General features: G+C 36.9%; 1 protein-coding gene across 1 annotated transcript in view; it reads right to left on the reverse strand.

Moving 5' to 3' along the window:
• Positions 1-12,430: 12,430 nt before the first annotated feature.
• LOC149409827 (uncharacterized) overlaps positions 12,431-25,057 on the reverse strand; it is a 35,475-nt gene continuing 22,848 nt past the window's right edge. The window contains exons 5-6 of the mRNA XM_089649085.1: positions 13,527-15,407; positions 12,431-13,028 (exon numbers count right to left, since the gene is read on the reverse strand). Coding sequence (XP_089505211.1) covers positions 12,870-13,028; positions 13,527-15,407 — 2,040 coding nt within the window. The 3' untranslated portion in view covers positions 12,431-12,869. The remainder of the gene's footprint in view (positions 13,029-13,526; positions 15,408-25,057) is intronic.

Here is a 25,057-nt window from a genome sequence, read left to right on the forward strand (position 1 = left end):
ATAATTTAATCAGCGCCATCTATGACGAGCAGCTTATGAATAATTTTAAGTTTACCCTTTAAAATACATTAACGAGGTGATTACCTAAAATATATTTTATAGTACACCTGTGTGAAGTTTTTTAGTGTGATCTTTTATAATATTTTTCATTTCTACTGGAATTTTCTTTCATGAAGTCGAATAATGATTTTTAAACATGCTGTATGCAAGCAATGCATCTGTGTGAGTGCTGTGTTTGAGTCAAATTTTTCTGCATTACCTTTGTCTGTATGCACTTTATAAATTATCAAATTTTATTATAAAATGTGATTCATTTTTGGGTTACTATGCCGTGTTCCGCTTCCTCCTTATTTGGCCAAAGTTTCGGACAGCGTTACAGTGTCCATCATCATTCATCAATAGGAACGACTTGGCTAAGCCTAATAGTTCTTTGTATCCTTAATTAGTCGACTACACCAAAACGAAACGCAGAAACCCACATCAAAGAGGGTCAATCTCTTGCAGAACTGTGATATCACTTCTACATACATAAATACGTACTTCACCACAATCTGTCCTGATGATGGACGCCGTAATGTTGGCTAAAGAAGATAGAATTGCAACACGGTTTAATAACCTAAAAATACGATAATACTTTTGGCCGTGAAAATCTAAAATCATATCTGTTTTATTAAAAAAAAATTTGAAAACGGTTGTTCAATCAATATGTAGTATTATTAACCATTAGTTAGAAAAATGATTGAATCATATTGTAATAAATTACAATCCTTTAACCTTTTACCCGCTAAAAAATTATACCTAAGCGGTTGCCCCCACGCGGCACATTTTTTGTTTTTGAATTTTTTGTCGAATGTTATTTTCATATCGACCATTTTATGTAAACAAAATCATAATCTGAATTATTAACTATCATAAAATCTTCCTCCAACATCGAAGTATCAATAAACATTCACTTGAGATAAACTGAAATAAAGATAATGCCATAATTGTGTTAATATAAACACACTAAGTGATTTCAACCGAAACAAAGAATCCCTCTCATGGCCGACTGTAGCGACGTACGATGTAACATATAGGTACCTACCTACTTGTATAGAGAAATATGAGTCCTTAGGATGGCCACTGCGCCGACCGCTGGTTTTAGTTTATATTTCTTTTTTCACTGACTTCACTTAGTTTTTCTTTAGTTGACATTTTATTGACGTTTATGCTGTGAAATTATTATATATTGTTTTCACTGCGATAAATTTGCAATAATATGAAGGTACACTCACGACAATAGTAAAAAATATATACAAAAATACACTTATAATTTTTAAAAAGGTTAGTAGTTTTTTTTTTCGTGGTAAATACGGAAACATGGGTAAACACATAATGTCACATTACACTCTGAGCACATGTATCTTGAATATTTTTTTACTTTAGTTTTCAGTTTGGAGTTGGTACATACACGACACAGCCGACATGGGTTTGCACGTTTTGCCGTTGAGGGTATTATGTCTGGCATGTGTTTTGCTAATCCTTTGGCTGACAAACGGAGTGGATCATCAGAAAAACGTGACGTAAATTGAGATGGTTCACTGTATTTTTCTATTAATTGTCTTATAACTTTCAATTGAAAATCTGCTAATGTAGTATTTTTTCCGGTAACCTTGTTGAAGAGCGTGTGCGAATTTAATAAATAAAGATCTATCATATGGAAAACCACTTTTTTGTACCATTTTATTGACTTCCTCATGCATTTCAAACTGCTCAACATCATGTCGGTTTTGTCGACTGCGCCCATATGTAAATTGTAATCCAAGATACATTTTGGTTTAAATATTGGTTCATTTGTTTCCCTGTTAACTCTTCCTATTGGAGATGAAGAGCTGTCGTGTATAGTTGTGATCATATGAATTTCACGCTTATCTTGCCATTTTAAAGCTAACAGTGGTCCACGGTGTTTTGCCTCTATTTCCCCCTTTTTTAATTTTTTGAAACTTGGCATGGTCTTTCTATTTTTGCGCACTGTTCCACAAGCATTAGTTTTCTTGCTATGAAGAAAATCAAATAGTTTTGGGCTGCTATACCAGTTGTCGACCCAAAGATTATGTCCTTTACCTAAATAATTTTCGAGCAATGTCGTTACGACAGCTCCCGAAACGCCAAGGCACTGATTGTCTGTTATGTCCGTACCTTCACCAACGTAAATAATAAAGTCTAAAACAAAACCAGTCTTACAATCGCACATGACAAACATTTTTATTCCGAAACGGTGACGTTTAGAAGGTAAATATTGTTTAAAAGCTAACCTACCCTTAAAAAGAATCATGCTTTCGTCGATGCACAAGTTTTCTTCGGGTACCAATGTCTCTTTGAAGATTTTTCTGGTGTGATCAACTAACATTTTAATTTTATGCAATTTGTCACCAGGGATTTGTGTTCTAGAATCACAGAAGTGTAACATTCTATGTAAAATCTCGTACCGATCCCTTGGCATGGTTTTTCCAAATATGTTATTTGACATCAAAGGATCGGTAGACCAATGCTCTTCTATCGTCAGATGACGATTTCTGGTCATTAACATAGTCAAAGCAAAGTAAATATACATTTCTTTAACCGATGTATCCACCCATCTGTTGAGGCGAGAATGTTTGGATGGTGGTCCCTTTTCAAGAACAGCCAGATAAAATTTATTAGTCTCTTCAACAATTTTCTCCATTATCTCATTATTTAAAAAATATTCAAAATATGCAACTTCTTCTGAATTATCTGAAAGTAATGTAGACGGATTAACTCCAGACAAGAAGTCATCAAATTCATAAACAATTGGTATAAAAGGACCTGTACTCCAATTGTTAACTATTTCTTCAGGAATAACATTTGATGTCTGTTCTGATGAAGTACTGGGGTGAGATGGCAAAGTCAAAGGTTCAGCAGAAGAAGTTGATGGCTGAACTGACGGCATTGAGGTATCACTTTCATATTGCTCATCAATAACAATATCTGTGTCGTCATCATTTATTTCAAAATCACTATCCGCATCTAACATTGTTTCATATATTTCAATATCAGATAGGCCACGTTTCGACATTTTGAGGGTTGTTAAAAAAAGTTTTTTTTAAATTCATACGCAACAGGAACGTGATACAAAACACAAACACAAAACAAAATATTTTTAAATCGAATTAGTCACTTTAAAATAATTATGTAAATAACAAAATAAAAAAAATTCAAAGTAGATATCGACGCACAAGTCTTATTACGATTGGTACGGGGTTCACGCCAGAGACACTAGCTTCTTTTCGCGCGTGTTTCAAAACTGTGACTGACGGCAATCGCCGGGCTCTCGGTTTTATTAATTTTATAAGATAAACAATGAAGTAGTATATACAAATTCTCAGAGATGTCGCAACACAAATGAATATTCTTATTTTTAAAATAAATTTCGAACGAATACGGTATACATGTGCTTGGAAAACGAAGTCGAAACTTGAAAATGACTAAAGTCAGCCGCCGCGTGGTGCGAACGATTTGAAGAAATGACTAAAGTCAGCCGCCGCGGGGAAAAGATTAAAATTGTTTGATTTCTTATTAACCTCTTCTTTGCCAGAGTATCCTTACCCTTATCCTTAAAGGGGTACCTAAAATATTTAATATTACCACCCTCCATGTGCTATGAGAATAAAGGCATCTTTGTATTCCTAAAAAGCTTATAAACACATAATCTACCATAAAAATTGTGATGTATGGTAAAAAGTTGGGTATTCAAGCGATAGATGGCACCAGTCAGAAAGCTTACTCCAGAGTCCGACAGATGTCACCAGAGTGTAGCAATTGCCTGTGGGGTATCCTTGACGGACTTCAAGCTTGCAGAAACAGAGAATTACCAACCCTTGGGTAATGAACAGTGTAGTTAAATCAAGACTTATATTTATTGTAATGTAAATACATACACGAAATTATTGTAAAGAACCTTTTACTTCTTCACAAGAGTTCCCAACACAGAAATCTGCTAGTAAGCAGAGATATAACATGGTTCAACACAATAACAATTCAACACACACAAAGTGATATAAACGATAAAAAAAGTCATTAGAAACGATGAAAAAAACTAACATTTTTTGTTTATCTCTTTTCATGATTTTATATCACTTTTTAAAGGTGTATTGAATTGTCATTTTGGTGAGTTATACGGTCACCATTTCACATGAGTCGAAACATTAGGACGGGTTGTTTCGGAGTATTTGAACAATTCATCAAATTTCACGTACATTTTCAAGTTCTGTGAAAGATTTTTTCAAGTTCTGTTTTTATTTCAGTTCTGTCAAGCAACTAGCCCATAATGATATAATAACAGAACTTGAATTGGACTTTCACAGATCCCAGAAATGAACGTTGAAATTTGATGAATTGTTCAAATACTCCGAAACAACCCGTCCTAAGATAAGAATCTTCACTTCGTGCTTTTTCCTACAACATGTTCAAATTGATCAACAGTTGACATTGCGTCTTGTTTCCACTCAGGCGTTGTGAATTCAATCCCTCGGCTGGCTCAAATCAAGTCCTCCATCACGACACAAGCAACATTTTTCGCTTACTGTCATGGTAGCAGGAGATTTTCAAATAATGTCAGGTTATTTGTAACCCAAGAATATTTGTCTTTCTTTTTAAAAAAAGAGAATAACTTCAATCACATCTCCTAGTTTTACAGTCCATTTATTATCGCTGTCGGAGCGTTATATATGACATTCATGTATGTTTTACAAAAATGAATGCGCATAGCGCTGAGGGCACGTTGTATTCGCCCACACATATATGCCCGTAAAGGGAATCTTATTCCATCAAAGGAATAAGGTGTCACATTGGAGATCCCATTGTTCCTATTCCTTTCGTTCCCGTCCCTATTACCTTCGACTTTCTGTTTTATACTGGCAATGCAATCTAGATAAGCCGTGATTCGCAAGCTCTTGGAAACTGCAATTCGGGCCACAAAGCTAATTGGATTTCGGTTACCAAATGATGGAAGAATGATATTTAGGAGCGGAAAAAGAAGAATGGTCCAGCTCTGAAGATGCCGCCAGAATATTGAAATATGCCTACTTTGCGGTGGATATCCTCTTATTATCGCACTAAAACTCCACAGGAATCAGGAATGCTTCTTTTGCACGTAACACGGCTTTGGACTTGTCACTTGTAACTTGCTCGTTGAGGTAATTGTACTGATTACCGGCACTCGTCTCTTCTACCGGTGATAATTAAAGATCGGGGAGGGGGGTGGCAGGGGAATGTAAGTAGACATTAAACTGTAACGATGCTACTGGAATATTCGGGAACGCTCGCCAAAGCAAAACACATCGTAGCTCGAGCTCTCTAGATGCGATGTTAGCATTCAGCGCACACCTACTTACAAGTCTGAATATTCTCGACGCACTGCGCGCTATAAAACGAGCGCATCGAGATGTAATCAGTCAGTCATCAATTAGCAGTTACAACAGTGACCAACCTGTGAGCCCTGTGACTGCTCGCTGCCTACTGAGCGCCCTGAGCGGCCCTCACGTTGCAACCTGCCGTTACTTCACTGCGCCGCTATAGGCCACGAACCTACTTACCTACGCCCCGGCTCTGCACGCATTACGGATTTCCATGGACTCCTCGGGATCACATCAGCGCCCTGGCACGGAAATCATCCCTGGCCCATGTCCCTCACGCGCCTAGATCCTGCGACACCTTCACCGGTCTGCGCCTCGCCCCCGCGGCACACAACACAACCACTTTCAAAACATCTTTCATTGTCTCACTACCAGGTCCCCATAAAACTAATAATAAATCTGCAGTTCCCGAAGCCATCTTTTAAGATCGGAAGATTCTCTCTGCATCTCTCTGGTGAAAAACCTCCACTCAGAATCGAAACGTTGCTTAAAATGGCTGTATTTGGTGACTGTATCTGAATAGCCAATTTCCCATTTCCAATCTCTCACAACATACCTATTGGAGATGTAATAAACCTACCGACACTTGACAGTTGGGACTCTTACGGTATTCACATAAAAAGTGTATATAACTTGTATATTTTAGAATGAACTTTATAATTTACCAGCTGACGTGTACCCGTCGTTGATGGGAGTTACCCTTATGAGATAGACATATACCGTTATGGAATTTTCTGTAGGACTTTTTAAGAGATACAACTCTGTGGTACATTATTTTGATGTATCTTGTAAGGTTTAGCCAGCGTTAACAATGTAGTGCCCGAAAACATATTTTACGACTTGATTATTAAACATCGTCTTTCCTCTACTTTCTATAAATATTATACGCATGTTTTATATATGTAAACCTTCCGGGAGAAATTCTATAAATGATAGTGAAAACCTTATCAAAATCCGTTGCGTACTTTAGAAGAACTAATGCTCACAAACAGACAGACGAGGATAGAGACTTTATTTTATATTTTTAGTGGCGAAAGAAATAAAAAAAAAGTTGTTAATTTGGACCAATTTATTAATAAAAACTAGTATAATATAATAATTAACACAAATTTTTCCTAACCCTAATGACTTTATAATTTATTTATACAAATAATAAACTAAAATAATTACTTTAGAACATAAATAAGACATTATTGTTTAAAATGTAGGTACTTAATGATCAAGAATAATTCTTCAATTGAGCTGATAAAATTATTATGCCACAAAATAAATTTTTAAATTCACAAGTACACAAAAAATAAATAATTTTAATGGTATTAACAGTGTAATGATTGAATTAATCAATGATAATGGATACAAGAGAGATGGGCCATGAAATATTAATAGTATTGCACTGCGCTCACGACACGTGTTACCAACATCATTCACCGTGACTTTTGACGGCTTTCGTGGTCTAGGGGTAAGGCTTTCGACTAGTAGGGTTTGAATCCCGGAGTGCGCAAGTAAATTTTATTTAATGAATTTATGTTATTTCACAATTTACTCAATTAAAATAATACACAGTATATTTGCAGCTCGTTCCAGGGTGGTAAATACTCTCAGTATCGCCCTGGTGTAAGACCACCTTTCAGAATTGAAACGTTGCTCGAAATGGTTTTGGTTGTGTTTGTTGACCAGATCTGTATATCCAGGTACTTCCCCACCTCCCTCTTCACCATCTCCTTCCCTTCCTCACTACCTTCAGCCTCACAACATACCCCAATTCGCAGCATAGCCGCATTGATAGTCCGTGCAGTCTGTACTGAGCTCGGCGATAGATGGAACGATTCCATGCCACATCTCTTTGATTCTATTATCATCTATGGAATTAATAATAAAAAGTGGCAAACATATTGAAATATCGCCAGTATTTTTACGAAAGATAAATTAACAAAATAATATTGAAATATAAATAATTAGGTTGTCTCCTACAGCTAATTTTTATGAGGGAACTGTTAGGACTACTAACGGGACACTGCCATCTCAGGAGACACATGCAGATATTAGGAGTGGAAAACACCAACAGATGCAGGAAATGTGAAGAGGATGAAGAGACTCCAATTCACCTATGGTGCCAATGTCCTGCCCTGGTGGGAACTAGGCGCAGATACCTGAGGAGACATACAGTAGAACCAGAAGACATAGCCACATACCCAATGACAACCCTGGTGAACTTTATTAAAGGGACTGGGTTGTTGTTAAAGGATTAATTAATAAGATAGCACAATGGGCCTATGGCCTAAGTGCTCACGGGAACTATGTGTAAACCGTCTCCGCTTAAAACAAAAAATAAAATTAATATATCACACTAGAGTTTGTTTTTGAATTTCAGGAAAATATCTAATAGTACCTACTTACCAATAAGCCGTTAAAAAGTTGATATTTTCGGACAGTCCAAATGTACAGACAGTACGGTACATTCGGAGTGGTACTGCAGCATTGCCATTAGAAATAAGAATTTTACTGCATCGCCTCTTGTGTAACATCACGAGACGCAATTGTACACGTTATATTCAAGTTCACTTTGAAAGCTGATAACTTCATAATTTTTGGAGATATTGAAAAACTAATTTTACTATTAACTCTAATAGGCCCTCGAAATATTGACCATTATATTTTTTAACCTTTTGAACGCGTTAATTTGCTCCGTTTTATCTATACCCGTACGCGGTACATATTTTCAAATACCTATGCACGCAATTAAATGTCAAATTATAGCATTCTGGCAAGATTTATTGGACTATATAGACAGAACAGATTATTCTCCACAATATGATAACAAATCCTCGTGTGTCAACACTCTTAGATGTTTATAAAAACAAAAACATAAAATTTCATACAAAGACGTACCATATCTTTTGAAAATGGTCCCACCATTCACTCGACGTGTGTGTACTTAGGCCACTACGTTGATAGACACAAGTGGGACACCATGATCACTTATCATTTTTAGTTATGAAAAGTTGTGAATGATATACTAGTACTAACGCCATCCGTTGACAAAAATGTAAACTAAAGGATTAAAAGGCGCGAAGAGGCCCACTTGATTATTAATCTTTTTTTATGAAATACAATTTTATTTTTGAGAAATTCTTGTAGATTTCAGCATCGTGATAGTTCTAAAAATGTCCAAGTGAGCAAGAAATACATTTACGATGAAAGAGCGCTGAAATATCGGCCGTCAAAGTTTCTGTATCAACTGTTGATACAGCTGCGTGTGAGTATAGACTTTTTGCCGTAACAGTTGATACGGTCGCGTGCAAAGAGTTAAACAGTTGATACGGTCGCGTGCAAAGAGTTAAACACGCTGTCAGAAGGTATGATTTGAGATTTTCACGGCCAAAAGTATTACAGTGATTTGTTTTTGAGGTATTATGCCTATATTATTTTTTGATCAATTACACAACTGCTGACCCTGTACAAATCGCATGTGCGCCCTACTGTCGAATTTGGCAGCCATCTCTGGTCCGGAGCCCCTAAATACCTGAAAAAAACCCTTGACTCTGTGCAAAAACGGGCGGTCCATTTGATAGATTCCCCAATCTTAACAAACGGACTGCAATCTTTAGAGCACAGGCGTCAGGTAGGTATGCTGTCCTTGTTCTATCGGTATTACAATGGAAGATGCTCTGAGGAACTAGCGTCATTGATCCCTTCGGCACCGGTGCGTAGTCGGGATAGACGCCAAACGTGCGCCCAACATTTGTACACAGTTGACACTTGTCACATGAGAACGGGTCGCTTCTACGATTCGTTCTTAAGTTCAACAGCTCGGCTGTGGAACGAACTGCCGGCCTCTGTGTTTCCTCCCTCCTACAACATGGGACTCTTCAAGACCCATGTTCACTCCTTCCTCTCCACAAAAAGACCCTCCACACAGCATCCCCAAAGATGACATAGGCCCTGAGGGAAATTATTTTCTTCAGGGCCTCCTGTGTGGAGTTAATATAAAAAATAAAAAAAAGATACCATTAGTGTCACCTGTGAAGGTTAGGTTAAAGTATTTATGAAAGGTTCTCACCTCTGCTATTTGTTTGTAATTAAATCGCGTCGGCAAGGACAATTCCTGTAATGCGGCCTTTTGAATTTGAATTGTCAATGTATTTGTCAACAGTTTTTTCATATAAAAGGTTAGGTTTCATTAAAAACGCTCTCTTGCTCAAAAACAACGAAAGGTTTCACGTTTCCTAAAGAATCACATGAACTGGCCTTTATCTAGGGTATTTTACTGTAAAAAATGCCTGGTCATATCATGTGAAAGTGTATATTCATTTGTGATTAGTATAATTCAGTTTGCTCTAAAAAATATCAGAGTTTAATTTAAAAGGACCCTAATTTATAACAATGCCGTGTTCCGCTACCTCCTTCTTTAGCCATCGTTTCGGACAGCATTACAGTGTCCATCATCAGGGCAGATGTGTAATCTAAGATCTAAGGGCAGACGTGTAATCTAATTATACATTAATGTCAGCTCTTAGAGGGTTGGAGATGGCAACACGGTATCTCATCTTCATACATAAGCACACATTTCACCACAACCTTAGATTACACATCTGCCCCGATGATGGACACTGCAATGTTGTCCGAAACGTTGGCTAAAGAAGGAGGTAGCTCAACACGGCATAATACCCCAAAAACAAATCACTATAACGTTGCCAGAAGTCAGAAATCAAAATAAATGGAATATTTCTTAATGTATCCGAAAACGAAAAACCGTTTTGAAAGGCGATAAAATAAGTTTTCAAATTTTACTATCCGAAACAAATGTGTAATTTTCTAAATGTTAAAATTTTTAATGCTAATATGTAAAAGTTTAAAAATGTTTTTTTATCATAAAGGAAAACACCTTTAATTAGACAAGTGTATTATAAACATTACTGTCACCTAAATTTTTTGTTGTTTTATATAAAAATAATGAATAAAAAATTATCATAAATTTTTCTTAAATTGCTGTCGGAACATTGGTTTCATAGAGGTTCACATTTTAATTATTCTACAGTTAACTTTTAGATTTGAATATAAAGTGTAGAATTGTCTCTTTCCAACACTGTTTAGACCAGAGGTTCCCAAACTTTTTTGCCCCGTAGACCACTTGCCAAATATATTGAATTTTCCTAAAACTATTAACATCCCATGTGATAATCATTTATTTTTTAGTAAAAAGATTCCCTTCCCTTGCCTGCCCAACAACCGGGTGGCGGTATAGTTGCTCTGTCTTTACATTGTGCTGACAGGGGCACCCTTGTGATGTATTACACCAAATGAAAATGAAGCAGGATAAGCAACGGGAATTTCTTTCTGTATCTAGCCCTACAGAACTGCCCCTTAAGTTCTTTGTCGGTGCTTATTCCGGTCAGTTCTTCTTGTCACATGATATCCGATTCTTCAACGTTCCATTTCGATAGTCAAAATGTCCTCAAACTTAGTTTTGAAGTCTGTGTAAAGTACATTTAAATGTTGAACGTCATTATTACCCTGGACGTTTTTCAAAAACAAGTTGGGGAACTAGGAAAATTCGCTGCTTCCAACGTGCAATGTTTTGCTTGAATATATTTATTCTGACGAGAAAAGGAACGTAGACTCTATTATTTATATACCTCAATTAACAACTTTACGAAATATAAAAATGCAAATATCAAATAAGTAATTTCTCAGTCTATTATATTTGTGTTAGGTCGATTGTGTCATTTACGGAACTCCTAAATGTTGACTTGAGGTAAATGTACCCCATTTGAATCTCATCCAAATTTTTTTCTCGCTGACATAGACCCCCAGCATGTCGATATCGACCCCTGGGGGTCCATATAGACCACTTTGGGAACCTCTGGTGTAGACCATATTTCTCAATATGTAAGGGCGACACCACGATTTCTATGCGACTATATGATCAGTTCTGCAATAGTGAATAAATTGATTCTACTTGTAATAGCTGTGCAACACAGAACAAATTGGCTTATGAGGTTCAAGAATATAATACATTTTGATCAAAATACAAATAAAAATCAGGAGACAACCTCGTTATAACATTGTCATTGTTACACACTGTAGTTATTTTTTAACTGAACTAATTTTCGTTAAAATATTCTCCACTGTTATTTTAATGTCTATGTCTAAATTCAGCTTTTTTCGACGAATAAAATTCTAACACTGTTGTAAATTCGAACTTTAACTGAACGTATGTCTACCTCTGTGGCAGAGCAGTAAACTAATTTGGCTCTGGATTCAGAAATTGCAGGTACAAAACCCGAAACAGATCAAAACATGTATTTTATTCTCATGGGTAACTTTGTATAAAGAGTTTTTATTTTCATCGGTGTCTTTGTATATAGAGTTTTTATTCTAATGGGTACCTTTGTATAAAGGGTTTTTATTCTCATGGGTATCTTTGTACATATATAGAGTTTTTGTTCTCATGGGTATCGTATTTAGTGTTTTTATTCACATGGGTATCTTTGTATATAGAGTTTTTGTTCTCATGGGTATCGTAATTAGAGTTTTTATTCACATGGTTATCTTTGTATATAGAGTTTTTGTTCTCATGGGTATCGTATTTAGAGTTTTTATTCTCATGGGTGTCTTTGTATATAGAGTTTTTGTTCTCATGGGTATCGTATTTAGAGTTTTTATTCACATGGGTATCTTTGTATATAGAGTTTTTATTCTCATTGGTATCTTTGTATATAGAGTTTTTGTTCTCATTGGTATCGTATTTAGTGTTTTTATTCTCATGGGTTTCTTTGTATATATATATAGTTTTTATGCATTTTAATAGCTCTGCTAAAATACCACCATCTTCAGATGTGTTTAGAGAGCAGATCTGAATCGCCAGGACTTCTTTCCCCATTTCACTTATTTCAGCCTCTGAAAATTCTTCAAATAATATCAATATTCAGAGAACACTTAATCATTTTTTTTCACCCTATGCGGTTTAAGATCATATATATACCGATCTTAAATATACCGTTAGTCTGCCACTGATGAAAATTGCCTCATTTTTTGGTTGAAAGTAGGATTTCATCAATCTCCAGATGAAATCATGCTACTTATTATTGATGGACACACTCTGGAGATATCTGAAGTGTTCACAGCTAATAAATATACATTTATTCCATACTGAAAATTCATCACTTTTATGTAATAACTGGCGAACCCGGCAATACATTTGATGGTGCAATGTCTTCCTCAGGCGTCCTCGACTCCTTCAATCATTCAAAATTCTCTGAACACTCCTGGAACTACCAAGAAAAAACTTTTCATTGAAATCGGTTAGTTTTTGAGTCTACCAGGCACACATAAGTTGAGTATTTACAGGTAGATTGTAGATTGTCTCGGAAAAAAACTGATGAAACAATGTTAAAAGTTTTCTTGAAATTAGCTGAAGTTGCATTTCATCAAGATGATGAAACGTTGCCGTCTTCACAGGCAGCTATTCCCCCAGCAGCCACACCAGGGGATGTTGTCCTCCCTACGCGATGTAGACATACTCCGAGGTTTTGAGCCGAGGCTGAAGCCAGAGTGCCCTGATGAAGAGAGGCTGTTTGTTCTCTCACGCTCCGAGTGGGATGTCGTCATTTCCTGGAAAAGATAGAGAACTTAACATTAGTTTTGCTTGTTTATAGAATACCGATGTCAAAATCTGAAAGATGAATTGTAAAGACAAGGGTATAGATTAGTTTGTTTAAGTTAAGGATGAGAAAGAAAAACAGTTTTATAGGTGGGATCATAGATAATAGAAACAAAGGAAATGGGCCATGAACCTATTAATACTACTGCAGCTCACATCTCCACACAGTGGCGCCCCATCTTTGTTTCTACCTACATACCGAAAGCAAAAATTTCATTGCTTAGCCGCGTTGATAGGCTGTGCAGTTTGGTCGTAGCTTGGTCGGCACGCTCCTATGTCATATCTCCGTTTGTTTCTATTATCTATGGACGGAATTGACAGAAGGAAACAGTTTAAGGCATGAAAACGTTGAAATTCTAAATGATAGATTGACCAGATTGCTGCAGCAGAAGGAAGACCAACACCCCTTGAAAACGTTTTGGGTGTTTTGTGTATTCCAATTAGGTTACCTGATAACTGTCTTGTTTGAAATAGCTCTTGGATGGGTGAAAACCCTTCTTCATAGCCAATTCAGTACTCCTATCAGACCCGCTCTTGTGAAGCAAGCAACCGTGGTGTGGATACAATTCCTCCCTTCGGTGGGGCTTGGGGCTGCCGCAATGAGAGAGGTGTGCATGGTTAGAGTGATGGGGATGGCTCTCGCGACAGTGCTTTGGTTTGCCATGCTTTTTACAAAAAACGGGAGGGTGCTGTTTGAATTTCACCGTGTCTGGAGACTCAGGAGATGAAGATGCTTCTATAAGTTTGTCAGACTCACTGCTTTTAATGTCTATTTCTAACATATCATTTTTCACTACCGGCGCTTCTTGCTCTGTCTGTTCCGCCGTTTCTTCTTTGATGCTTGTTTTGCTGCTGTTTTTGCTGTTTTTTCTTTTGAAATGGATCGAAAACCGTTTTTTCTTTCTCACTAGAGGGCTTTTTGGAATGGTATTTGTGCTAAGGTTAAGGTTTCCTTTCTCCGACGACTCACTGAGACTGTCCGCTTTCATGCTAGATTTATGAGCTACTCCGTTTGTCTTTGGCGCTACATCTATAACCTCTTCTTTGACTTCAGGAACAACTGGTTCTTCAACAACAGCTTCGACTTTAATATCTTCTTCGTTCTTTTCTTCCACTTTAGGTTCTTCAGGAGGAATATACCGTATTTCATTTTCTAAATTCCTTATATTCAACCGTTTCAATTTCTTTGGCAGTTTTTTAACTGTTGCATAGATCGGCTCATCGGAAACCGTCTCAACGGGAGCCGAATGAGACCGACCAAACAGTGGAAATTTACTTTTATTTTTCAACGGGTTCTTTTTTCTGAACATCATAACGGTGCTATTAACTTCTGTTGTCGTGTGGGTAGTTTGTGTAAGGTCCACATTCCTTCCGAAAAGGTCTTGAGACCCTAAGGTCTCACCGGGCAGTTCAAGATTAGGTTCACACACGCCATTATTAGTAACAGTTTTAGGATAGTCGTAATTAAGTTCTATGTTCTTTTCAGTCCTGAAGAATTGGCTACCGTCGCTGTTTGAGTCTATAATCACAACGTCAGGCGCTTGAGCTAATTCGGTTTGATTAACATTACATCTACAATTACACCCACAGCCGGCACCCACGCTATTTTGCACGGTCGTTAATTGTTGGATCACTTTCCTAGTTTTGCAAACAAATATTGAATCTTTCACAAAATCACTACCACTGGAAACAGAATCTAAATCACCCAACAAATCCTCGATATTACCACCGTTTTGAAAGCCGCAAATGCTGTCTTGTCCAAATGGTATCACGGTATTAGAATATGATAATGTACCACTGCTACAATCAAAGTTTTCATTGTTTGGTATGTCTTCAGTTTGATGCAGACCGCTACACTTATCATTATAACCCGGCGGTTCGTTAAAATGAGTCGTTAATTCTTGGCATAAAGGCATAAATCCTTGTTGTTGATACATCGTTCCTGGCATGTGAAACATCAACTCCGGTAATTGTGACGATGTGACTTCTGGTGTATGTGTTAATTCCACGTTGGGAACAATCTGGAACGGCTCTTCGTCGCTGGGTTCGTGGAGTGGTGGTGGAGGAACGATGAAGCCGATCGGTGGAGGCAGAGTGAACCTTTCGAAGTTCTCAAAGGTGTTGTTGTTGATGAGGATGTCCAGCCCGGTCTTAGGGAAGACCATGGCCGGAGCCATGGAGTTGGCCGGGGGGGTGATCGGGAGATGTGAGGATAAGGGGACCGTGACGACGGCGGTGAAGAACTCTCTGGGGGGGTCGGGTGTGATGAAGCTGCAGTCGGAAGGTTTGAGCTCTGACGGAACGGGCTGACATCGGCAAGTTGGGATGACCTGGAATAATGAAAAACACTAAATTAATCTATGCTTTTCTCTTATTTATTATTTACTACAAACTATGTGTCATCTTTTCCTATTATTATTTGCTGCAAATCTGCTCTATAATGATAGAGTTTTAGATACTCTTTAACATTGCTTTGAATGGCACAGTATGTTTGTGATTGCATCTGAATAGTAAGGTACTTCCCAAACTTCCTCTTACCATTTCCTTCCCCTGCCCAATCTCTTCAGCCTTACTCCCAATTGGTTGTTTTGTGACTAGTGTAAAGCTCAATAACCCATGATGGAAATTAAGAAAAGTCAAGAGAAATTATTACAGACTGAAAAAGTGGTGACACCAGAGCTATGTCTGTCTGTTTTAGTTGTTTTCCATAGTGGAAAATGCTATCAGTATTGCCCCTGTGCTTAATTTTATGACCAGATCTGAATAGTCCAGTGATTCTCAGCCTTCCACTTCTTTTTCCCCCACACTATTTCCTTGATGCACACAACAATCTCCAAAGTTTCTCAAAATATATTAGCACGTAATAGCGCCTCTATGAGTATCCTGTGATTTTAAGGAGTCTGCGCTAGTATTTAATAACGTTCCACCAAATAAAATAATGTACAGGGTTTTCCAATAAGAGGTGTTATTTTGATATTCAAAGAAACTTTTCCCGTAAAAGATCAATGGTTTCGTTGTTTGTGTGGCACGTAGCGCCGTCTTGTTGAAAGTAAACGTTGTCCAGATCAATACCATCCAATTTCGGCTATAAAAAATCATTAATCATCTCTCGATAGCGCAATCCATTTACCGTAACTGTTGCTCCAGCCTCTTTTTCGAAAAAGTAAGGTCCAATGACTCCGCCGGACCATAAACCGCACCAAACAGTCACATGTTGAGGATAGAGAGGCTTTTCAACAATAACTCTTGGGTTTTCCGAGCCCCAGATGCGACAATTTTGCTTGTTGACGAAGCCACCGAGGTGGAAATGGGCCTCATCACTCAAGATGATTTGCATTTGATTCACTCAAGTGAATTTTAATAATTTCAATGCGTTGTTGAAGCGTGTATCGTTCCATTTTTATGAATGGCGTAGTTTCTACTTGTCAAATGTCAAAAAATGACAGCTTCAAAAGTAACATCTACCGAAATAGCGGGCTATTCAAAATAACACCTCTTATTGGAAAACCCTATATGTTGCGATGGCTTCTGATGCTGCGTATACACATGCGAGCTGAACTGCCAACGCGACCATAAATGGGATAGGATAAATGTCTCTCACATTTTTTGTCGATAAAAAAAAATAACTGACATTTTCTATAACAGCCAGAGGACAGCCGTCGGATGACTTCTCAAATTACATACCTGCCAAGGAATCTATCAACATAATCAAGGTTTATCATGCCTCTGTTCACTATAGCACACTCCAAAAGCGTCGAAATCTATGAAAACGTACATATTCTTCTTTAGAAACTGTCGGTCTACCTTAGGCACCCACATAGAGCGGCTCAACATAGCACAAAAATCAGTAATAAAGACTATTCTAAAAGTTCCGATTAGACCCCGACAGAAGAAATATTTAAAAACTTCCAAGTCTAAACAAAATGTACAAAAACTTTATTCAAAAATATTTTATTTAAAATATATCTAAATAATCCACTGCCCAACTCAAATAATCAACCAGAGCAATAAGCCAAAATATACTGATTACTCCCAGTTTGAATACATCTTTTGGACAGATAAATATTAAATTCTATGCTACAAAATTATACAATGTCTACCAAATCAAACAATCGAAAACAAGGGGATATCGATATATTTAAAATAAAGTAAAAACATGGCTAAGAGAACAAAGTGATATTCAACTTACAAACATTATGAAGACGATGTAAAGACAACTTGAAAGTAAATACAAAAGTGAGGAGGACTCTGAACAAAAATAAATTTATACTTTTATTATACTTTATACGTACGTCATGTACAAACATTGTAATTGAAACTAATAAAAATGAAGTAACCACAAACGGCGCTAAACGCAGCTCGAGCTTCGGTTCGTAAATGTATACGCAGCATTTCATTCGTTTGAGCAAGTAGGTAGATTTAAGTATAAAGAAGGAAGTACAAAAATATCTTAGCGCAGTAAAAATAACCGCTAATGTAAATATGCAATTTGTAAGATAAACGCGAAGGCACGTCGATAGATTGTAATGTCAATAAAGAAAATATATTTATAAATCTCCAGTCACCTCCGGACAGGATCCTTAAATTGCCTGCGCTCTTAAAAGTCCTGAGCAAAAACGGATGGATTTCCCTGGATTGCAGTATTTGGAGCGCAGACGTCAGGTGGGAACTCTCTTCTTGTTCTACTGGTATTTCAATGGAAGATGTAGCCATGAGCTGGAATGTTCGAGAAACACGACAAACTGGCGCCCCACATTAATTTGTACAGGGTTAACGTCTTCCCATTCCCATTCCCATTCCCATTCCCATTCCCATTCCCATTCCCATTCCCATTCCCATTCCCATTCCCATTCCCATTCCCATTCCCATTCCCATTCCCATTCCCATTCCCATTCCCATTCCCATTCCCATTCCCATTCCCATTCCCATTCCCATTCCCATTCCCATTCCCATTCCCATTCCCATTCCCATTCCCATTCCCATTCCCATTCCCATTCCCATTCCCATTCCCATTCCCATTCCCATTCCCATTCCCATTCCCATTCCCATTCCAACTCACGCTATCATATTCCCAATACTGTAACCGTTAACGTTTCTGTTACCGCTTCCGATATAGTTACCGTCAACGTTACTGTAACCGTTGTCATCATTTAAAAAGTGAGGAGGGCAACGAGATAGGAAGAGAAAGGTAGGGAAGTACCACGCTATTCAGACATGGTCACCAAGCACGGTCAAAGCCGTTTCAAGCAACGTTTACGAGACGATATTGAGAGTACCTATCTTCCTCTCTGAAACATTGTAATTCACCGTAAATATACTGTAAATTATTTTAAATGAGTAATTAAAATAAAAACTACTTGCCCACGCGGGATTTGAACCCGCGACCTCCAGCTTGCTAGTCTGCTAGCCTGACCACAGAGAGTCGGAAGTAAAGAAGCAATGAAAGAATAATAAAATGGAATGATCAGGAAGGTATTGTGTTTATAGCCCGTCAGTTCATCGGCTCTGTGGAATATGACAAACGGAATGTACCCATGTTTGTTTTATTTATAAAATCATACATTATTTCACGGAGCACGTTTTAGCATTGGCTCCACGCCAGCTTCAAGAACTGCCGAAGGTAGACGTTTATCGCAGATTTCATTCAGTTTCGAGAACTCGCTGTGAGATTTCACGTTTAATTACCAAATGCACGCAGAAGCAGAAGGTGTTAACCTATTTTTATGCATTATTTAACGAGACATATTGCTCTTATGAACTACAAATAGGTTTCACTTAAAACTGATTCACAGGAGATACGTAGGTACTTAATCTATTTGTGTGTAGATTAAGATTACCCGCGAAAGATTGAAAGACCCGCGAAAAGTGAAGATATGTTTTTGAGACAGCGCGCGTGGTTTCACTGAACTAGGTCCAGTGAACATACTTGAAATTTACTACAGGGTTTTCCAATAAGAGGTGTTATTTTGAATAGCCCGCTATTTCGGTAGATGTTACTTTTGAAGCTGTCATTTTTTTACATTTGACAAGTAGAAACTACGCCATTAATGAAAATTGAACAATACACGCTTCAACAACGCATTGAAATTATTAAAGTTCACTTGAGTGAATCAAATGCAAATCATCTTGAGTGATGAGGCCCATTTCCACCTCAGTGGCTTTGTCAACAAGCAAAATTGTCGCATCTGGGGCTCGGAAAACTCAAGAGTTATTGTTGAAAAGCCTCTCTATCCACAACGTGTGACTGTTTGGTGCGGTTTATGGTCCAACGGAGTCATTGGACCTTACTTTTTCGAAAATAAGGCTGGAGCAACAGTTACGGTGAATGGATTGCGCTGTCGAGAAGATTGGATGGTATTGATCTGGACAACGTTAGCTTTCAACAAGACGGCGCGCTACGTACCACACAAGCAACGAAACCATTGATCTTTTACGATTGAATATCAAAATAACACCTCTTATTAGAAAACCCTGTATATACGAATATATTATTTACAAATAAATAAATACAATTATTCACAAAGGGTTCTAGCTAACCATCCGAAAACGGTAAACTTCGAAATAAAATAAAGTGAGATACTCGTAGCAACGTAGTAACACACAAGTATAAGAAGAACAGGTAGTAAGTCGTCGCATGCAGCGTTCCTTATTCGTCTTAGTGTAAGCGAGTAAGCGTATCTTGTCATCTCAGTCACACCGGTGATGTAGAATGTACCGCCGCAACTTTTAAGTACATAAACGTTGCAAGGTCCTATATCTATATTGTCCATACACATATTCTTTGAATGTCTATCTTTGTCATACATGAACAGCGTTCAAATTAAGAATTTACTGGAAACATAAGAGGGTTTCTTACTTGCCACGTTTTGGGTTAATTTTGTTAGACAATAATCGAATCAAGAACGATTTTTACGCAACTAGAAAGACACCGAGAGCCAAAATACAAACGTTATTGTCTAACAAAATTAACCTGAAATGTGGCAAGTAAGAAACACTCTTATGTTTCCAGTAAATTCTTTATTCAAACATGGTTCATGAATGACAAAGATAGACATATGACATATCTACTACTAAAAGGGCGAATGTCAGTTTTACGATACATATTTTTATTGTAATTTCGCCTCAATATTAGGTTACATAAGAGTGTTTCTTACTTGCCACGTTTTGGGTTAATTTTGTTGGACAATAACCGAATCGAGAACGATTTTTACGAAACTAGAAAGACACCGAGACTCCCAAAGGGAACCAATAATAGCAAAAATACAAACGATTGTCTAACAAAATTAACCTGAAATGTGGCAAATAAGAAACACTCTTATGTTTCCAGTAAATTCTTTATTCCAACATGGTTCATGAATGACAAAGATAGACATACCTATTACTAAAAGGGCCAATGTCAATTTTTCGATACATATTTTTTTTTGCAATTTCGCCTCAATATTAGGTTATCTTCTTTTTTAATGTGAAAATCGCACAAGAGTCCCAACTGCTCACAACCGTCTGGAGCCAGTGAGACTATGGCATCCCCAATTGGGATATGTTGTGAGGCAGGTGGGGAGTAACTGGCTAATTAGATCTGGTCACCAAACATGGTTAAAACCATTTTGACGTTTCAATACTGAATGGTGGTCTTACACCAGGACATAACACAAATTAATTAAATAAAATTTACTTGCGCACTCCGGGATTTGAACACCGACCTTCGTATTGCTAGAGCCTTACCCCTCGACCACGAGGAAGTCAATTGAATTTTAAATGAAGTTTTTTATTTCGACAACGATTTTTTTCGTTAACCTATAATACTAGAAAATTCTATAATAGGCCCCGTGAAATGTGATAAACTGACATTTTATAAGCCACAGATAACAGGGTGTTAAGAGGAAGCTACAAGCCAAGAATGTGAATATTCTTGGTATACCTTATACTGTAGGTAATAGGCATTAAAATCGCCTGACAAACGGAGTCTAAAAAAGTTCGATTTCAAGCACAAAACTGGTATTTATTTATTTTGTAAATAATTTTATAAAAAGCAAAAAAGTTAATCAAGTGAAACTGTCACAGATAATCTTAGCTACAATACTGTATTTTTTTAAAGTTGTTTTCTTTATGCGTTCATACATTTATATTGAAAAATATATTTTTTTAATAGTTTACATTTATATTTTTTATTGAGTAATTTATTTTTTATTTGTATTCTACTCAAGCGAAGCGATAGGAAAACCTTCAATTTATCTATAAGCATATTTTTTGGTATTCATAATGTACACCAATTCGTTATAAAGATTAATCAAAATAGTGATTTGGCATTAAGCTTCGCCTTGAGGGACGCATGGGACTTACTCACGGTAAAACTTTCAGAATGTTCAAATACGATCATCCCATACACATTTGTGTTGTATGGGATGATCTCCTTTTACAAACGGCTGTTTCTCTGTGACGTTTCGCAAGGACATGGCTGTTGTAAGTCTACATATCGTTCGATTCACTGTGCGACCTAAATGATAATTTTTGATAAATGAATATGACAATCAACTCAGGTTTTCGCTGAGAACTGGCTAGTATCCAAATCCTTTGATGATCTATTCCACGAAATCTTTGAAGCGATTAAAGTGATCGACTATTGTTGGAATCCCACTGACATTGGCTACGGGAGGAATTCTTTTTTCTGAAACTGATCGAAATCTTCGAAAAACTTATATTAATGAAGAATTTACAGACATTGAAACAAAACCAAGAAAACCTCAATTTTAAAAACACAAGGATTGATAATCAAAATTATAATTATTCAACCTCACAAAGTCTCACACTAGTCCCACAGCTAAAAATGCATATTAAGAAAATACGCTAGTTCAAATACACGAAGATGTTTGAAGATAAGTCGTACCATGCCATGGTGCGTGTTTAGAGCAGTAAGCAAAACACAATGCGTCGTTTATGCACTCCATTCGCATACCAGTATTGCACAACAGGTACACTACTGGTAGAGCTGTGGTTCAGTCAAAAACGCACAAACAGACAAACGCGGATAGTGACTTTGTTTTATACTATTTAGAGATACCAACGGTTACAAATTTACTAAAAGTTTATCAAGAAACGGCCCGTAATCTCGTTTTTAGTTCATTATGATCTGGGATGTTCCGGGATGTTCCCGAACGTTCTAGACTATTCCACAACATTCCAGAATGTTCCGGGATGTTCTTTAATGTTGTGGAATGCTCTCGAATACTCTCCAACGTTCTGGATTATTCTAGAAATGTCTAGAGGGCGAAACTTCCAGCCCTTTTATCTTCAAAAGCACGCCCTTTAGGTGAAAACAGGAACCTTTTTCACGTATGTGGGATAGAGGGCTACCACACCATACAACTCCCTTGAACGTACCGGGACTCATTTCTGACTTTTAGCGACACGCACATTTTACACTTACTTTTATAATACAGGGTTTTCCAATAAGAGGTGTTATTTTGATATTTAATCGTAAAAGATCGATGGTTTCGTTGCTTGTGTGGCACGTAGCGCCGTCTTTTCGAAAGAAAACGTTGTCCAGATCAATACCATCCAATTCCGGCCATAAAAAATCATTAATCATCTCTAGATAGCGATTCATTCACCGTAACTGTTGCTCCAGCCTCATTTTCGAAAAAGTAAGGGCCAATGACACCGCCGGAACATAAACCGCACTAAACAGTCACATGTTGAGGATAGAGAGGCGAGAGTTGACGAAGCCACCGAGGTAGAAACTCAAGATGATTTGCATTTGATTCACTCAAGTGAATTTTAATAATTTCAATGCGTTGTTGAAGCGTGTATCGTTCCATTTATAATAATGGCAAAGTTTCTACTTGTCAAGTGTCAAAAAATGACAGCTTCAAAAGTAACATCTACCGAAATAGCGGGCTATTCAAAATAACACCTCTTATTGGAAAACCTTGTATATATTGATTAGTTTTTTTAAACTATTATTGATCACTATAAGATATTTGTTTAAAGTTCCCACAGCTAAACCACAGAAAGTACAATCAGGAGAGTCGTGCATACAGAGAAGGAACGGAAAAATGTACTATGTTCGAATAAGTGAGAAAAAAATCAACCCCTTAATTTTACTTACTGTGTATTACAGTTATGGCAGCGAGGGGTCGCCAGTATGGTAGCGATGTGTGGAGTGTAATTTACGGTGGCTGCCGGTACCGTAAATCAGTGTTCAAGGAATTTGGATGATAGAAAGATAAAGGTCTGCGATCTTTGTTGAATTTATTTGCGAGAATGAATTTACAAGTTATGCGAACGCGGAGACGGTGGTAGTGGAGAGTGGTGGTCTGGTCGAAAGTTGAAACTAGAATGACGGAGAGTTGTCTCCCCGTTCGCGCCTAGCTCTTCCGGGGCTTCAGGCGGCGGAGTAATTATACAAGTGTTATCATATGTGGGATGAGTTAAAGTAGTCCCACACAGTATTGAAATGTCTTTTAAAAAAATGTGTTGACTTAGAACCTTGAACCTTCCTATCCAGGAACTAGTGTCGAAAACTCTACTATCCACGCAAAATGCTGATCGGGAAATTCATAAAAAATGTGTAGCGTGTACGGAGAAAAATGAATAATATTAATTTATTATATTCAAAATTCAAACAAATATGTATTGCACAAAAATACAGAGTACACAGGGTTATAGCTTATAGGTTACATCCTATTTCTTCCAGCTAACTCAACAAATACAAATTATATTACATAACCCAACAATTACATGTTAACAAATGTATGTAAATAATAAATAAATAAAAACAGAGGTTATTTAATTTATGTAAGGTGTACCTAGTGACATTTGTTTAAAAGAAATGTTTTTAGTGATGATTTGAATTTAAGTGTGTCGGTTAGTTGTTTGATGCTACATGGCCATGTAGTGTTGTCCTTTTTGAAATATAGTTTTGTTTGCTTTTGGGATTAATAAGTTTTCTGTGAAACTTGTAGCGTGTTTATGTGTTGAGTTTTTTTGTGGGAACCTTTCTAGAGATTAATAATCTCTGCAAATTATTGGTATTTCCGGTTAAAAGCGGCATTGCAGGCCTTACGAATGAATAAACAGTTTTCCTGATAAATTTTTAGTAAATTACATCGTTGTTATCACGACAACATTAAGATTGATGGACACTTGCCGGAAAATGCAGAAAATCATGAGGTTTTCGGAGGCTTTATAAGTCGCATGTATTTAGTAAGGTCGATGAAAAGCAGTCATTAAGGCGAAGCTTAATGCTAAATCACTATTTTGATTAATCTTTATAACGAATTGGTGCACATTATGGATACCAAAAATATGCTTAAGATAAATTGAAGGTTTTCCTATCGTTTCGCTTGAGTAGAATACAAATTAAATAATAAATAACTAAATAAAAAATATAAAAGTAAATTATTTAAAAAAAAAAAAAAATTTCCATTGGAAATGTATGAACGCGTAAAGCAAACAACTTTTTAAAAATACAGTATTATAGCTAAGATTATCTGTGACAGTTTCACTTGATTAACTTTTTTGCTGTTTGCTTCTTTATTTCTTTCGTGTTAATGTTGTTTTTGTTGTTGTTGTTGTTGTTGGTGTTGCGGTTGCTGCTGTTGTTTTTGTTTTCGTTATTGTTGTTGTTGCTGTCGTTGTCGTTGTTGGCACTACTTACATATTTTTGTACACAGTTATTGGACGGTTGGTATTAAATATTTGTATTTTTTTCTGTTGCGTATATTATAAATCAAATTAAATTTAAAAGTATGAAAATACATAAGGAGAATAATAACAAGAATAAATATTCTTCACATTCATAATAAAAGAAAATTATTAGATTACTTAGAAACCTTAGAAATAGAGAAATCCCTTAATAATAATGAGTCCAATATCAACAAACAAAATATATAATCATCCCTTTCACCGTCGGTTCTGTCTCCTCCCCTCAGTCTTCACTAGTCCCTAGTCACGCCTCCACCCCCACTACAACACTTAGTAA

The sequence above is a fragment of the Hesperophylax consimilis genome, chromosome 29, assembly GCF_061612785.1.
Source record: "Hesperophylax consimilis isolate HC1 chromosome 29, BYU_Hcon_1.0, whole genome shotgun sequence".
Lineage (NCBI taxonomy): Eukaryota > Metazoa > Arthropoda > Insecta > Trichoptera > Limnephilidae > Hesperophylax > Hesperophylax consimilis.